The following is an 18,786-nucleotide window of genomic DNA, read 5'->3' on the forward strand; positions in this document are numbered from 1 at the left end:
GTTTTCAGTTTCTTTCTTCAGTATCTTAGAGTTTTCAGTGTACAGGTCTTTACTTCCTTGGCTAAATTTATTCCCAGGTATCTTATTCTTTTTGCTGCATTTGTAAATGGATTTTTTAAAAATTTCTCTTTCTAATATTTCTTTATTAGTAAATAGAACTGCAACAGATTTTTGTATTTTGGTTTTGTATCCTCCAACTTTACTGAAATTGTTGATTAGTTCTAAAAACTTTTTTGGTGAAATTGTTAGGGTTTCCTATCATGTCATAAGCAAGTAATTCTGATTTGCCTCCATTATTTCTTTCTTGCACAATTGCCCAAACTAGAACTTCTAATAGTATATTGAATTAATGGGTTATTAATGGTGTGTCTTTCCTATAGTTAGGTTTCCTTTAATTGCTCTCAACAGTGTTTCAGTTTTCAGAGTAGAAGTTTTACACTTTTTTAAAAAGATTTATTTATTTATTTTAGAGAGAGCAGCGGGTAGGGCAAGGGTAGAAAGAGATCCTGAAGCAGATTCCCCACTGGGCAAGAAGCTGGATGTGGGACTCAATCCCAGGCCCCAAGATCATGACCTGAGCTGAAACCAAGAGTTGGCCGCCCAACAGACTGAGCCATTCAGGCACCTCAGAAATCTTCCTTCTTTTGTTAAATGTAATTTGTCATTTTCATTGGTTATGAAAACTTGCTAAGTACTTCTGGCTGTAGCATTGATTGCTAGGAACCATTTATCCCTATTTCTGTCCCCTGTGCATAAGAAAGCAGACCTTTGCCCATTTTTAAAACTTTGGAAAGTATGCAAATTCCAGTGATCTTCACATTCATTCATTTGTCCCTTCAACAAACATTTATTAAACTCTTTGTATGGGCCAGGCAGGTATGGATAGGTGTAGTCTCTGCCCTCTACCCTAGAAGAGCTTAAAGTTACAGAACTTAATATTGGTCCATCAGTGAAATTCAATAGAAATATTTAAAATAGCCTGTGAAGGCTCATACCACTCATTTGAATCTTCTTAATGGTTTTCTACCTTATATGCTCAACTTTTTTATGTTCTTTTGTTAACACTTGAAATAACAAGTATTTCTTTGAAGAATATAGTTCATAAAGATTATTTCTAAAACTGAATTTTCCCCCCTTACTTTTCTTCATGGTTTTAGTGTTTGCTTCTATCTTTTATAATTTAATTAAAATCTATTTATGTTATTTAATCCCTCCTAGAAGAGGGCATGATAAAAAGAAAGGGGATATTAATCTAAACAGTTTATAGTTTTATTTAAGAGTTTTTCATACCTGAGCAATATCGGGTAAATTTTTGGTGAGATCATCTGTAGGCTTATAAGCTTCATAGCATTGCCACACACTAGCTGAGTGATTTTAATCAAGTCATTAATCTCCTCCTCTATAAATTGGGCATGATAATATTTCTTATTTACCAATTTTGATTGTGACAGAAATAAATCAGATAATCTTTGTGAATACATTTTGTATAATTTTATTGTTTTACATGATGTTTGATTTGTGTGAACTCTCCCACAGGAGTATCTGCTCATGATAGGACTCAGTAATTGGATGCTCTGGGCTGCCTATTTCTTCACATTCCTCTCTTTGTATTCAGTTATCATCCTTTTGATGTGCATTATTTTCTTTGCCAAGGCAAGTGTCTATTTCACTGTAGTATGATATAGCTAAACTTCAAGAGGAAAAACAAGCAATGTGGTATGGGCCTAATAGATTCAGGTTGTCAGGAAGTGAACATGTGCCTATTGTTGACACCACTCTGGAAATTCAGGAGCTGTTTAGTCTCTCAGCATACTAAACTTACTAAACATACTAAGTCTAGATGTGTGGACCTTTTGTAGTTAATGAATTGTTTACTCATCTCCCTGAAGTTTGTCGTTAGTTTCACTAGGACCATTAAAATGTTTAAAGATGTTTCATTTCTCCTCTTTTGTTTTACTGTGATGCCATATAGAGTATGACTCAACTGGCTTCCTGATTGTTTTGTTAGATAGAACCTGTGCCAGTCATCCAGCACAGTGACCCGTCTCTTGTCTTCGTCTTTTTGCTGTGTTTTGCCATCGCCACAATATTCTTCAGCTTCATGGTTAGCACGTTCTTCAATAAAGGTGAGACTGAAACTCCTGGAAAAGATAATTAATGAGACAGTGGGGATTATATTTGGAAGCTTCTGAGACCTTCATTTGCTATCTCATCTGGAGCCTCTGTTTACATTCTAACTAAACAGATAAGTATTATAAGCACATGGAATGATAAAAGGGAATGAAGGGAGCAGTGAAAATTAATCTAGTATAGTATACATGTGAAAAAGGATGAAAAACAAAATAACGTCATATGTGAGTATTTTTTTTAACATTTACCTGCCACTTTTCATATGGTATTGATTTAACCATCCAGCAGGAGTGGTAATGATGGGGATGGCTTCTGTATATTCTGTTGGAGGGAATAAAGTCTGTCAGTATCTGATGATGATCTGGAGTATGTAAAGAGAAAGAAAACAAGAAAAAAATTGCTTGCCTGAAAGAAAGGGCCCGTGTACTTCAATAATAGATCTTTATTGTGTGTTTGCTGTGTATTCGAAATACAGTGTTTTCCCATACAGCTGACATTGACCTCATGGATGTGCATATCATCTGCCCAAAAAATTACTTGATAGGACATGCAGAAAGCAATGAAAATTTATGAATCATAGTATATACAGGAAAAAGGGATTAAAATACTCCAACTCCATATAAGATTGAGATAAACCTAATAATTCTTCCTATAAAGGTTAGTTTTTAAATATTTTTGAAAGACTGGAGAATTGGAATGGGTTAGGGTTAGGGTTGTACTGGCACAGTATCTAATAAACAAAGGCAATTGAAAGTTGTTTCCTTGCTTTTTGAAGGCTCTCATGCCAATAGCAGTCATGACTTTTATTTTTAACTCTATTTCATTTTATTTTTCTCTGTACATTATCATGAGTATTGATAGTTAATGGGCACAGGACTGTACAACCTATAAGCAGCCCAAACAAACAGATACAACCGACCAACCCTGCGGGTAAAGAAAAGTGGTGTGTCAATCAATGTAAGGCAGAATGTGATATACCAAAGAGAAAAATGAGACAGTCAGAAAGCAGATTCTTTCATTTTCTGTTTCTGGAATTATGACAGACTCGATATTTAGAGCATTTTTATATGTGTCTTTAGTTTATAAGTTTATATGTGTTAGACTTTAACTATGGTACATACATAGAAAAGGAATTGCTGGGTCATAGGGTTCGTAAATGTCCAACTTGACTACCTGTATCCAACACTTCCAAAGTGGTTCTGTGCATTTACAGCCCCACTGGAAGAAGATGAGAATTCCAATTATTCCATATTATTGCATACTTATTACATCAAAATTTATTACATCAAACTTTTATTTGTGCCGTACTGGAGATATGAAATGCTATCTCATGGCAATTCAAACCTGCATTTTCTCACTTACTGATGAAGCTGTGTTCGTTAGTAATATGGGTGATGTATTTCCTTTTCTGTAAAATCTGTGCATTCATATCTGTTATGATTATTGATTTGCAGGAGTTTATATATATGTTCCTGCTACCTAGTTGCAAATGTGTAGCAAAACTTATCCCAGTTTGGAGCTTTCAGCTTGTGTGTGTGTGTGTGTGTGTGTGTGTGTCTTTTAATAGTTACTAATTTTAATACAACCAAACATTTCCTTTACCAATCTTTTCCTTCATAGTTTGTGATATTAAATATTTCAGTGAAAAAAATTTTCTACTCCAACGTCATAAAATTATCTTCCTGTGTTCTTTTGTGTGTGATATGATGTAGCAAATTGACTCTTCTCCCAAGTGCTTAGGCAGTTGTCCTAGCAACATGTGATAAACAGTTTACCTTTTCCTCACTACTCTGCAATACCTACTCTGCTGTATGTCAAATTCCCACTCATGTGCATTTCTTTGGAGGTGATCCTTTCACTGAAAGAGAAATTAAGAAGATGACCCTGTTTACACTTGCCCAGAAATAACAAAATGCCTAGGGATGAATTTAACCACAAAGGTGAAGGACCTATATTCTGTAAACTATAAAACATTGATGAAAGCAATTAAAGAGGATATTTGCAAATGACACTATAGACAAAGGGCTGATATCGAAGATCTATAAAGAGCTTCTCAAATCCAACACCCAAAAAACAGATAATCAATTTAAAAAATGGGCAGAAGACATGAGCAGACACTTCTCCAATGAAGACATACAAATGGCGAACAGACACATGGAAAGTGTTCATTATCATGAGCCATCAGGGAGATTCATATCAAAACCACATTGAGATACCACCTGACACCAGTTAGAATGGCCAAAATCAGCAAGGCAAGAAACAACAAATGTTGGAGAAGTTGTGGAGAAAGGGGACAGCCTCTTACACTGTTGGTGGGAATGCAAATTGGTACACCCCCTTTGGAAAACATTGTGGAGATTCCTCAAAAAATTAAACATAGAGCTACCCTGTGACCCAGCAATTGCACTACTGAGTATTTACCCCAAAGATACAGATGTAGTGAAAAGAAGGGACATATGCACCCCAGTATGCCACAATGTCAACATATGCAGCAATGTCCATGATAGCCAAACTCTGGAAAGAGCCAAGATGCCCTTCAACGGACAAATGAATAAAGAAGATGTGGTCTATATACACAATGGTATATTACTCAGCCATCAGAAAGGATGAATATCCAACTTTTGTATCAACATGGAAGGGACTGGAGGAGATTATGCTAAGTGAAATAAGTCAAGCAGAGAAATTAAATTATATGGTTTCAATTATTTGTGGAACATAATGAATAGCATGAAGGACATTAGGAAGGGAGAGATGAAGCGGGAAATCAAAGTGGGAGATGAACCATGAGAGACTATGGACTCCAGGAAACAAACAGAGGGTTCGTAGAAGGTAGGGGGATGAGTGAGCCTGATGGGTATTAAAGGAGGGCATGGATTGCATGGAGCACTGGGTGTTATACGCAAATAATGAATTGTGGAACACTACATCAAAAACTAATGATGTACTGTGTGGTGACTAACAAGACAAATAATTTTTTTAAAAAAGAAAAAGAGGGAACAAAGAAATGGAAAACATTCCATACTCATGGATTGGAAGAACAAATATTGTTAAAATGTCTATGCTACCCAATGCAATCTACAGATTTAATGCAATCCCTCTTAATATACCAACAGCATTTTTCACAAAACTAGAACACACAACCCTGAAGTTTGTATGGAATCACAAAAGATCCAGAATAGCTGAAGAAGTCTTGTAAAAGAAAAGCAAAGTGGAGGTATCACAATTCCAGACCTCCAGTATATTGCAAAACTATAATAATCAAAACAGTATAGTACTGGCACAAAACTGGACATGTAGACCAATGGAACAGAATAGAAAACCCAGAAATAAACCCATTATTATATGGTAAATTAATCTTTGACAAAGGAGGAAAGAATATCCACTGTGAAAAAGTTGCTTTAACAAATGATGCTGGGAAAACTGGGCAATTACATGCAAAAGAATGAAACTGGACCACTTTCTTATACTATACACAAAAATAAACTCAAAATGAATTAAAGATGTCTTTGGTCTCTAAGTGTGAGGCCTGAAACCATAAAAATCCTAGAAGAGACCACGGACAATAATTTCTTTGACATATTTTTTGATCTGTCTCCTGAGGCAAGGGAAGTAAAAGCAAAAATTAACTATTGGGAACACATCAGAATAAAACCTGCACAGTTAAGGAAATAAAGGCAACCTTCAGAATGGGAGAAGATACTTAAAAATGACATACCCAATAAAGGGTTAGTTAATATCCAAAATCTATTAAAAAAAAAAAAAAACAACTGATATACAACTTAACACCTAAAACACAGATAATCAAATTAAGGAATGGACAGAAGGCATGAAGAGACATTTCTCCAGAGAAGACATCCAGATGGCCAGCGGACATGAAAAATGCCCAACATTGCTGACCATCAGGGAAATGCAAATCGTAACTACAGTGAGAGATCACCTCACACCTGTCAATGGTTAAAATCAAAAGCAAAAATATTGAGTGTTGGTGAAGATGTGGAGAAAAAGTTGGTGCTTTTGGTGAGAATGAAACTGGTGTAGCCACTGTGGATAACAATGTGGAGGTTCCTCAAAAAATTAAAAACAGAACTACCCTATGATCCAGTAATTCCCCTACTGGTATTTACCCCCCAAAATACAAAAACACTTAATTCAAAGGGACAAATGCACCCCTATGTTATAGCATTTTTAACAATAGCCAAATTATGGAAAAATCCCAAGTGTCCATCAATAGATGAATGGATAAAGAAGAGATGGTTTATATATACCATGGAATATTATTCAGCCATAGAAAAGAATGAAATCTGGCCATTTGCAACAACATGGATGGATCTAGAGAGAATAATGCTAAGTGAACTAAGTTACTCAAAGACAAATATCATATGATTTTACTCACATGTGGAATTTAAGACACAAAGGACAAAAAATAAAGGAGAGAGAGGTAAACCAAAAATAGGCTCTTAACTATAGGGAACTAACTGAAGGTTATCAGAGAGGAGGTGGTTGGGGATGGATACAATAGGTGAATGGAATTAAGAATACAATTATGATGAGCACTGAGTAATGTATAGAATTGTTGAATCAGTGTATGGTAAACCTGAAACGAATGTTAATTATACTGGAATTAAACACTAAAACCTTAAAAAATGTTGCTGTATTCAGTTTGCTAGATTTTGTTGATGACTTTTGCATTTGTAACTCAAAAATTTTGTTTTCTTTTGATGTCTTTCTCTGACTTTATTACTTGGGTTATTCTGACCTCAAAGAATGAATTATGAAGCATTCCTTTCTCTATATATTTTGGAAAGTTCGAGAGGGATTGGTGTTCATTGTTCTCTAAATTTCCATATAATTTACCAGTGAAACCATTGGGTACTTTGCTTAAAACAAACAAAAAAAGACTTCATTTATTTATTTGAGAGAGAGCAAGCATGAGTCAGAGGAAAGGGGCAGAGGAAGAGTGGGAGGCAGCTCCCCACTGAGCAGGGATCTCGACACAGGGCTTGATCCCAGGATTCCAAGATCATGACTCAAGCCAAAGACAGCAGTTTGATGGCCTGAGCCACCCAGACGTCCCTGGTACTTTGCTTTTTTAAATTTTTCCAATTTTTCCAATTTGCTTTTTCCAATTTTTAATTGGAAGGGTTTTTGGAAGTAATACAATATCTTTGCTTGTTATAGGTTCATTCAGATTTTCTGAATCTACTTAAGTTAGTATTGGTAGGTTCTGCATTTCAAAGATTTTGTCCATTGCATCTAGGTTATGTAATTTGTTGGTTATTATTAATATTTATTATCATTACTTTTAAGGATGAAAATCCATTGAGTTGTTTGTCTTTTTTTATTTAAATTTTGTTAGTTAATATACAGTATTGGTTGCTGGAGTCAGTGATCATCACAAGTGCCCGCTTTTTTTTTTTTAAGATTTTATTTATTTATTTGACAGAGAGAGGGAGATCACAAGTAGGCAGAGAGGCAGGCAGAGAGAGAGGAGAGGAAGCAGGCTTTCCGCTGAGCAGAAAGCCCGATGCTGGGCTCAATCCCAGGACCCTGGGATCATAACCCAAGCCAAAGGCAGGACTTTAACCAACTGAGCCTCCCAGGTGCCCCACAAGTGCCCTCTTTAATACCCATCACCCATCTAGCCTATCCTCCACCCACCTGCCTCCATCAATGCTCAGTTTGTTCTCTATCAGTAAGAGTTCCTTATGGCTTGTTTCCCTCCCTCTCTCCTTTTTTAAATTTTTTCTTTTCCTGCTTTCCATGTGTTCGCCTGTTTTCCATCCTAAATTCCACATATGAGTGAGATCATATGGTATTTATCTTTCTCTGATGACTTCACTTAATTTAACATAATACACTGTAGCTCCATCCATATTGTTGTAAATTGCAAGAATACATTCTTTTTGATGGCTGAGTTATATGCATATTGTGGCTATCGTGGACATTGCTGCTATAAGCATTGTGCTCTTTTGAATCACTGTTTATATCCTTTGGATAAATGCCTAGTAGTGTATTTGCTGGGTCATGGGGTATTTCTATTTTTAACTTTTGTGAGGAACCTCCATACTGTTTCCCCAGTGGCTGCACTAGTTTGCATTCCCACCAACAGTGTGAGAGGGCTCCCCTTCTCCACATCCTTATTAACATCTGTTGTTTCCTGAGTTGCTCATTTTAGTCATTTTGACAGGTGTGAGGTGGTATCTCATTGTGGTTTTGATTTGTATTTCCATGATGCCCATGAGCATTTTTTTCATGTCCGTTAGACATCTGTAGGTCTTCTTTGCAGAAATGTCTGTTCACATCTTATGCTCATTTCTAAACTGGATTTTTTGGTTTTGGGGTGTTGAGTTTAATAAGTTCTTCATAGATTTTGGAAAATAGCTCTTTATCTGACATTTCATTTGTAAAAATCTTCTCCCATTCTGTAGGTTGCCTTTTAGTTTTGTTGATTGTTTCCTTTGCTGTGCACAAAGCTTTTTATCCTGATGAAGTCCCAACAATTCATTTTTGCTTTTGTTTCCCTTGCCTTTGGTGATGTATCTAGCAAGAAGTTGCTGTGGCCAAGGTTAAAGAGGTTTCAGCCTATGTTCTTCTCTAGGACTGTGATGGATTCCTGTCTCACATTTAGGTCTTTTTTTTTTTTTTTAAGATTTATTTATTTATTTGACAGAGAGACAGAGATCACAAGCAGGCAGAGAGGCAGGCAGAGGGAGAGGGAGAAGCAGGCTCCCCACTGAGCAGAGAGCCTGATGCGGGGCTCGATCCCAGGACCCTGGGATCATGACCTGAGCCGAAGGCAGAGGCCTAACCCACTGAGCCACCCAGGCGCCCCGCATTTGGTCTTTTATCCATTTGAGTTTATTTTGTGTAAGGTGCAAGAAAATGGTTTAGCTTCATTCCAAGGATGTACACCACTGTAGTGGACTTCTACAAGTTCCAATTCTGTGCTCTGCTGGTTATAATACTTTGGGGTAGCCTCCTTAAACAGGCTTCCTCCCCTCTGCAGCTCTATCACACTGGGTTCAAGTCTCAGAACCTTCTACCTTCCAAATGGTGGTTGCTTTTCTACTTGTAGACTTGCAGCATGTGTTTTCTCAGATCTCCCATTGCTTTCTTAGGTGTTCAGAATGATTTGGTGAATATCTAGTTGTATTTGAGGGATGAGAAAAACTTAGGGTCCCCCTATACCGCCACCATCTTAACTTTTCCTCCTCTCTAGACTGAGCCCAAGGAGGAAGTCCTTGAAAACTCTGATCTTTAGTCAGCAGAAGCAAAGTTAATAACCTAGGCTTGTGACTGGCATCTGAAGTTTGGGTAAGGGAAATAGCCAGGTAGGGCTGAATCCTTAAACTGTGGAATCTGGTGCTGTCTTGGAAAGAGTAGTGTCAAAATTGAGTTGAACATTATGACACCCAGCTAATGTCCTGGACACTTGCTTGATGGTGGGGAAAATCCCCCTACATAGCCACTTTAAAATTGAGGTCCAGCAACAACTTCTTAGAGTATAAAGTTGACTGGAAACTTTTAAATTATATAGGTATATAATTTATCAGGTTAAAAAGGTTTTATTCATTTACTGTTCTAAAAATTTTATCTGCACTAAGGATGTAGAGTTTTATTTAGAATTTTTATTTGCACTTATTGAAATGCTAAAATTATCTTTTTTTTCTTAACAATGTACATTATATAAGCTGATTTTTTAAGTATACCAATCTCATACTCTTGGAATAAATTTAAATTCGCCAGGATATGTTTTCCTTTGTATTCCTGCTGGATTAATTTTGCTAATTTTTGGTTTAAGGTTTTTACCTATATGTTCAAGAGTTAAATTGCTCTATGATTTCCTTTTTATACTGTCATTGTTGATTTTGTTATCAAGTTATGGTAGTTTTATAAAAGTATTTGGGAAGGTTGTCCTCTATTTCCTCTCTGTCTCAGAATTTCAGTGCAGTTGTCTGATTATTTCTTCTTTGAATATCTGCTAGAAGTTGCTGAAAAGGCATTGGGAAAGATTTTAATTATTGATTCAGTTTCTTTTATGACCTTAGGACATTCAGGTTTTCTAGTTCTTTCAGTTTTGGTAAGTTGTATTTTCTTTAACTTACATTTTTAGTTTTGAAATTTATTGGTGCAGTATCACTAATTTAATATGGTTTTTTATGTTCTTAATGTCCTTACTAATGTCTGTCATGATATATGCTTTTTTACTTCTTATAAAGTAATTTGTGCCTTTTCTTTTTTTTTTCTTGATCAGTTTCACAACAGGTTTGGTTGCAGTATTAGTCTCTACAGAGAATCCGCTTTTGGCTTTGCTGATCCTCTTACCATTCCATAAATTTTGTATTTATCGCCATTTTTTAAAACTTGTGATATTGAATGTTTGTCTTATGTCTTTTAATAAATGAATTTAAGGCTAGTTGTTTCCCTCTTAGTACTGGTTTGACTGCATGACACAAATTTTGGTAAATAAGCTTTTCCCTGTTGTTAGAATGTTTTATAATTTTCCTTATAATTTTCTTTAATTGAGAATTATTCAAAGATGGGTGTCTTAAATTAAGCAACATAATGGAATTTTTTGGATATTTTCTGGTTATTGATTGCCAATTTAATGTAATTCCTTTGAAATTTGTTAAGATTTACTTTATAACCTAGTCAATTCCAGTTTTTTAAAAATCAGTATGTTTGAAAAAGATGTATATTTTGAGGTTGTTTGGGATAGTTGACATATATTTTCATTAGGTCAAGTTTGTTAATTCTGATAAAGATGATTAAAATCTCTGCTATGATTATACATTTATATATTCTGTTATTTTTTGCATTATATATTTTGATGCCATTTTATCAGGTGTGTCTGATATATTTGTTAGTTCTTATTTGTCCCCTCTCATTCTGTTTCTAATTTTAAGTTTAAAAAAGAATACACATTGATGAGTATATAAAGTGTTCTAGTTTGTGAATATGGTATGTAGAGTGAGGTAGAGAGGGAAAGGAAGAATCATTCCTAATAGTGGAATAATACATTGTACTTTATAATACACCATTTTTTCTTAGATGCTGAATTTTAACTCCTGATGATGTTAATTGGTTTATTAACAGAAATTTTCTCTTTAGTGTTTTATCAGAGTCACATTTTTGGAAATCTTCATATTCTAAACCATATCTGCTTTTTTGAGACCCAATTTTGTATTTCTGTTTATTCAAGTATCCTTCTTTTCCCTCAGAATCATGGGATAGACTGAATCTCATAGTATCTGGAAATACAATCTAGATATTTTCTGATTATGTCAATAATAGTATTTACATTTATAATTTTTTATGCTGAATAATAAATATGTAAATTTTTCATTAAGAACTATAATATTCATAGTTACTGTATTATATAATGATAAATTCCAGAAAAAATTGTTACTGAAATGTTTAATTTCAGGCTTTTATTCATTCAGAAAATACTTTCAAGCACCTCCTAAGTGCCATGCATTTTATAATGGTGAGCAAATGGTGAACAAAAGAAATTTCTATTCTCACTGTGCATGTTTTATTACACTCTTCCAGTAAGACAAAGATATTTGTAGTTTAGGTTTCTGCATGTAGCTTTAATTGACCTTATAATTTCCTTCTTATTTCCAGCACATTTTGCTGTTTCTGTTGGAGGTTTCATTTATTTTGCCACTTACTTTCCATTTGCTACAGTCTCTACAAACTTTGCACAAATGACATTCACCCAGAAGCTGGCTTCCTGTCTCAGCTCAAATATTGCAATGGCACTGGGAACTAAATTCCTAGTCAAGGCAGAAATGGAAAGTGAGTATTTACCTTCTAAATTTGATGATATTCTCATAAGATATTCACAATTTTAAAATTGATTAATATTGTTAAACTGTCCTTCAAAAAATGATATTACTTCATACCACCACTGGTAGCACATGAGTGCTTCCACATTCTCTCCATAAATTTGCTCAAGTCTCTTTGTATCTTTCCCTACTCATTTGGAGCTCCTGGCTGCTGTTTAGTACTAGGACAGGAAGCAAAACAGGTTTGCTTTTAGTAACTTTTAGTCTTCCTTTTTTCATCAGGGCAATATCTACATAAAAATTCTTCTAGTCTTCTCTCCTGTAGATAGCATTTATCCCTGCTTTTCAATGATTATGATTTTCTAAAATTATATTTCCCAGTGAACATTTGGCATGAGGAGGGGTGGAGGGGAAGGAGTCCGTGTCTTAACCCATATGTTTGCTTATTTTTCCTAATGTTTATATTCCTGACTTAGTCTATTTTATTTTTGTTTTATTCATCTGATTGTTTTCTGTCACACTAGGAAGCATCTTACATGATTACTTGCTCAGATGCCCTAAATTCTAATGGTATAAGAAAGTAACTTGACTATAATAGGAATCTCTGTAGAATATTAACACCTTTTTCCTTCACTCTTTAATTATGATGCAGTTGAATAACTGTTTTAGTGTCAGTTGGCACCTAAATTAAATGTCAACTGTTATCTCTTAGAAATTGGAATTAAATGGAGTAACATCTTCTCATCACCCAAAATGGCGAACTTTGACTTTACCCATGTACTGGGAATGTTTTTATTTGATGCTTTCTTATATGGCCTTGTGGCCTGGTATATAGAAGCTGTCTTTCCAGGGGAGTATGGTGTGCCCAAGCCATGGAACTTTTTCTTGCTGGTGAGTTCTAATGCTTCTGTTGCTGACAGAGGTCACTCCTTATGAACAAATATTGTAATTTCTATAAAAGCCACCATGAGCTAATTTTGCACTGTCTATAATTGATCCAGTAGTTCTGGTGCAAGAATAATTTTAATGACTCTGGCCACTCATTGGCCTTTTCCTAACACACTTTAAAGCACCCAGTATATATAACTATAAATAATGTGTAGATCATGGCGCATAACTCCAAACTTTAAAAATTCTGAGTATTCCATCACAGTTACAGACAAGTAGCTCATAAACGATTAAACTTGGGCATAAAGAAATGAATATAGTATGGGTCTTTGGGTAGTAAAAGCAGAGGTTTAGTTATGCCCCCTGTCTGGGCACTCACCACATGTTTTATATCCTTGTTCAGTACAGATGTCTTAGAGTCTGACCCATGCATGGGAATCATGTATATCTTGCCTTCCATTCTCAGTCTTTTCCCTTCTTGTATTGGCTTATGTATTGGCAAGAGAAGATATGACAAGGAGTGATATAATTGTTTTTGTTATGACCTCATTTTAGAGCAATTTGCATTTGTCCCTCTTGGACAGTTATGATTTTAATAGAGTAGTCTGCTTTTATGCCTTGGGGATTCAGATTAAGCTATTGAGCTCCAAAAATTTAACCCCAAGAAATTTTCATCAGTCCATCTCAGTACAAAAGGTAACAGGCTAAAGTATTTTCTGTTGCATCACTTTTCAAAAACGTTTGCAGTGATTTCACTTTTATTCCCCCTTTTTCAGCGCTCTCACTGGTTTGGAGAAACACCTGAGGAGAAAAAGGAAACAAGGCAATTTTATGAAACAAATGAAAGCAAGTATTTTGAAGCAGAGCCTACTGATTTGGTGGCAGGTATCCAAATCAAACATTTGTGCAAGGTATTGTTTCAAAAATTTTTTCTTCCTGATGGAACTGAAATTTAGTTTATCGTTTGTTGTAAATGATTATTACTAGAAATACCAGAAAAAAGATCACACGCTAATAGAAAGTCATGGCCTTTCTTTTAAGAAAGATCAAAATAAAATTTTTTCAGTATGTAATAAAAAGTCACATCTTTCTCCTTCCTCCAGAATAGATTTCGGATTTCTATAAACTATATGGTGTCTTCCACAAGTGCCTGTCAAGGAATTTCCCTCTGTCAAGGAATTCATCAAGGGGGGACTTTTGAATCTCTTAATTTATCTTCACCAACTATAGGCATGCAGTATTTAAGTAACCTAAGCATTGGCTAGTATTGCCTCTCACAGGTCTACCTAAGTTTCGTTTGAGCTCCTAACCCCACAGCCTTGGGAAACCCAGAGCCTTCCTGCCAATACAGCTGATTTTGAAGATGAGTATATAACCATCAACAAAACAAAACAGCCTATAGAATAGGAGAAGATATTTGCAAATGATATCTGTTAAGGGGTTAATATTCCAAAATATGTAAAAACTCATACAAGCCAACACCAAAAAAGAAACAATCTGATTTAAAAATGGGCAGAGGACCTGCATAGACATCTTTCCAAAGCAGATGACCAACGGACACATAAAGAGATGCTCAGCATCACTCATTAGGGAAATGCAAATCAAAACCACAAGGAGATTTTACCTCACACTGGTAAGAATGGCTAAAATAAAAAACACAAGAAACAACGGTGTTGGCAAGGATGTGGAGAAAAGGGAACCCTCATGTACTATTGGTGGGAATGTAAATTGGTCCAGCCACTGTGGAAAACAGGATGGAGGTTCCTCAAAAAACTAAAAGTAGAATTACCATATGATCCAATAATTCCACTCTTGGGCATTTACCCAGGGAAAATGAACACACTAACTAAGATATGTGTACCTCAGTGTTTATTGCAACATTTACTGTGGCTAAAACATGGAAGCAACCTAAGTGCCCATCAGTAGATGAATGGATAAGGAAAATGTGTTATATATACACAGTGGAATATTACACAGTCACAGAAAGCATGAGATTGTGCTGTTTAACACAATATGGGTGGACCTAGAATATATTATGCTATATGAAATAAGTCAGATTGAGAAAGACAAATATGTCTCATATTTCACTCATATTTCACAATATGTCACTCAAAAGTGGAGGCTAAAAAGTGAATAAACAAAACGCAGAACCAGAACTGTAAATACAGAGAACAAATTGATGGTTCTAGAGGGCAGGGAGATGGGAGTTTGGGGAAAACAGATGAAGAGGAAAGAAAGATACTGGCTTCCAGTTGTGTCATGAGTAAGTCAGGGGAAGAAAAAGCAGAGCATAAGGAATATAGTCAATGATTTCATAATACTGATGTAATGGAACAGATGGTAGCTATAATTGTGGTGAACATAGCATAATGTATAAACTTGTAAAATCACTAAGTTGTAGCCCTGAAACTAATGCAACGTTGTGTGTCAACTATAACCAAAATTAAAAATATTGAGTAAAACCTTTGTTTCAGATGGAGGAATAGCTAAGGTTGTACCTCAGAAGGTCATTTAATCAAACATTAGGGACAATAGCGACTTAGGGCATTATTTGCAGGAACCTCAACAGAAGCCAAAGGTAAAGGATTATCTCAAATATATTTATGGGAGTGGCTTTTGTGGCTTGCATGAGCAAAATTTAAATAAAATTGTGCTACAAGAAATACCCCTAGCTTCTTTAAAAGAACTGATATAGTAAAAAATGAATAGAGGCCTTTGAACTGCCAAACTCCTACAGATAGAAAGCAGGCTAGAAAAAATAGCTGAAACCATGGGATGCTTTTCATGGTGAAGGAAGGATGATTGAGAAGTTAGAGTCAAGAATAGAAAGTGGAGTCAAGTACCTTGGAGAATTATTCTCTGGTCTTGGGTCCTAATCAAAGAACTACCGACAATGCCAAATAGTAGATTTCAGAATTTCATTTGACTGCTTTATTCTTCTTACCTTCCACTTACTTTACTGAGAGTATGTGTAGTGGTTAAGTTATGCATATCCCACTAGTTTGTGTTGGGTTTGTGGGGAGAGTGGAAGATGGTAGATTTCAAGTCCCTTTTGATCACGTGTCTTCCATTATAGAGTAATTGTGCTCTAAGAGGTAATCTCTAGAAACTAGACCACAGGAGCCTCATCAACATCTGGACCTGATTTAGATGGCAGGACCCTGGACTTTGAGCTGATGCTATAAACGGTTGAGATATTTGTAGCACTGAGAGCTGGTGAAGGTGTTTTAATGTGAGAACAAAATGAGTCATTGGAGGCAGAGGATGGACTGTGGTTGCTGGAAGCTTTCATGATGGCCCCCAGGGATCCTCAGTGATATTCACATTTCTGTGCAGGCCCCTTCTGCAGTGACTAGGCTGATCTTGTAACCTGTATAATACTCTGCAAGTGAAGTATGGGACTTCCAAAACTGGGTCGTAGAAGTCATTATGGCCTTTGCCTTAGTTGTGAATTGCTTGCTCTGGAGATAGCACCATGTCATTCAAGCTGGTCATATGGACAAGAACTGAATCTTCCCCAGACAATCAGTATGAACTTGAGTAGGCTTAGAAGTGGATACCCTGGTCTCGGTCAAGTCTTCAGATGACTTTAGCCCAGGTTATCACTTGACTGCAACCTTAGAAAGACCCTGAACCAATTTCACCCAATTAATCTACTACATGACCATGCTTTTGCAGATGCGCCCAGTCAGAGCAATAAGGAATATACTAGTGAGAGGAATACCAGCATCACTGATAAAGTCTGGCAGTAGGAGATACCTTAACAGACATAGACTCGCTAGTAGAAGTGGAGGTAATGTGAGTCCAACATAATAGAGGATAGGTGGTCACACAGGCAGGAACAATTTTTCAAATAAAGTGTCAAGTATGGAGTGGCAGTCTGGGACACCTGGTCCACAAATGAAGGTTAACAGAGCACAGTTCTTTTGAGGCAGCACAGCAGGATAGTTAGTGAGGATATTGCCCAACCTGTACTACCAGGAGAAATAAAAGTTGTATCATCAGGAGCTAAGATAGCACCTGATATATAAATTCATGGTCTCCTCCACAGTTTCCAGTTTGCAGAGCTCACACTCATTGACCAAAGGAAGGTCTGGATTGGCTAGGTAGAAGTGTTCTGCAACACCACAGCAAATGTACATGAGGATTACCCAAGTCGGACAAAGGGACTTCTAGCAATTTACTTGGGTAACCATACTTGGAGATCCAAAGTACCATCACTATCCTATTGTTAGAGCAAGTCTATGTGCAGGCTAGGTAATAAATGTAATCTTGGCTGTTGATGACTTAAAGTAGATACACTGGGACTACACTACCATCTAGTGGACATTTCTGTAGTTGCCAAATGTATAATTACAAATTTAGGCATCAATTCCATTCACAGTAGCAGCAAAAACCCTAAGATACCTAGGAATAAACCTATCTAAAGAAATAAAGGATCTATGCTCTAGAAACTACAGAACACTTATGAAAGAAATTGAGAAATACACAAAAAGATGGAAAAATATTCCATGCTCGTGGTTTGGAAGAATAAACATTGTTAAAATGTCTATGCTGCCCAGAGCAATCTATGCTATCAATGCCACCCTGATGAAAATACCCTTGGTATTTTTCAAAGAGCTGGAACAAAAAGTCCTAAAATTTGTGCAGAACAGAAAATACCCCCCGAACTGCCAGGGGAATGATAGTGAAAAAGAAAAACAAAGCTGTGGGCATCACGTTGCCTGATTTCAAGCTGTATTACGAAGCTGTGATCACCAAGACAGCATGGTATTGGCACAAAGATGGGCACATAGACCAATGGAACAAAATAGAGACTCCAGAAATGGAATCTCAACTCTACGGCCAGCTAATCTTTGACAAATCAGGAAAAAAAATATTTACTGGATAAAAGACAGTCTTTTCAACAAATGGTCCTGGAAAAATTGGGCAGCTACATATAAAAGAATGAAATTGGACCTTTCTCTTACACCATACACAAAGAAAAACTCAAAATGGATGAAAGACCTCAATGTGAGACAGGAATCCATCAAAATCCTAGAAGAGAACATAGGCAGTAACCTCTTCGACCTTGGCCACAGCAACTTCTTTGAAGACACGTCTCCAAAGACAAGGGAACCAAAAGCAAAAATGAACTTTTGGGACTTCATCAAGATAAAAAACAAACAAACAAACAAACAAACAAAAACTTCTGAACACCAAAGAAAACTGTCAACAAAACAAAGAGGCAACCCACAGAATGGGAGAAGATATTTGCAAATGGCACTACAGACAAAGGGCTGATATCCAAGATCTATAAAGAACTTCTCAAACTCAACACTCAAAAAACAAATAATCAAGTCAAACAATGGACAGAAGACCTGAACAGACACTTCTCCAAAGAAGACATACAAATGGCTAAGAGACACACAAAAAAATGTCCAGCATCACTAGCCATCAGGGAAATACAAATCAAAACCACAATGATGCATCACCTTACACCAATGAGAATGGCAAAAATTAACAAAGCAGGAAACAACAAATGTTGGCAAGGATGTGGAGAAAGGGGAACCCTCTTACACTGTTGGTGGGAATGCAAGTTGGTACAGCCACTCTGGAAAACAGTATGGAGGTTCTGCAATATGTTAAGAATAGAGCTACCCTATGACCCAGCAATTGCACTACTAGGTATTTACCCCAAAGATACAGACATGGTAAAAAGAAGGGCCATATGCACCCCAATGTTCATAGCAGCAGTGTCCACAATAACCAAACTATGGAAGGAGCTGAGATGCCCTTCAACAGACAAATAGATAAAGAAGATGTGGTCCATATATATAATGGGGTATTACTCAGCCATCAGAAAGGATGAATACCCAACTTTTGCATCAACATGGATGGAACTGGGGGGGATTATGCTAAGTGAAACAAGTCAAGCAGAGAAAGCCAATTACGTGGTTTCACTTACACATGGAACGTAAGGAATAGCACAGAAGAC

At 36.3% G+C, this 18,786-nt stretch overlaps 1 protein-coding gene across 1 annotated transcript in view; it reads left to right on the forward strand.

Annotated features, from left to right (window-relative positions):
• Positions 1-18,786, forward strand: part of LOC111146224 (ATP-binding cassette sub-family A member 3-like) — a 117,373-nt gene that overhangs the window by 18,190 nt on the left and 80,397 nt on the right. The window contains exons 6-10 of the mRNA XM_022501678.1: positions 1,537-1,653; positions 2,009-2,126; positions 11,758-11,931; positions 12,634-12,812; positions 13,586-13,720. Coding sequence (XP_022357386.1) covers positions 1,537-1,653; positions 2,009-2,126; positions 11,758-11,931; positions 12,634-12,812; positions 13,586-13,720 — 723 coding nt within the window. The remainder of the gene's footprint in view (positions 1-1,536; positions 1,654-2,008; positions 2,127-11,757; positions 11,932-12,633; positions 12,813-13,585; positions 13,721-18,786) is intronic.

The sequence above is a fragment of the Enhydra lutris genome, unplaced genomic scaffold (genome assembly GCF_002288905.1).
Source record: "Enhydra lutris kenyoni isolate GAN:26980312 unplaced genomic scaffold, ASM228890v2 scaffoldscaffold13, whole genome shotgun sequence".
In the NCBI taxonomy this organism is placed as follows: domain Eukaryota; kingdom Metazoa; phylum Chordata; class Mammalia; order Carnivora; family Mustelidae; genus Enhydra; species Enhydra lutris.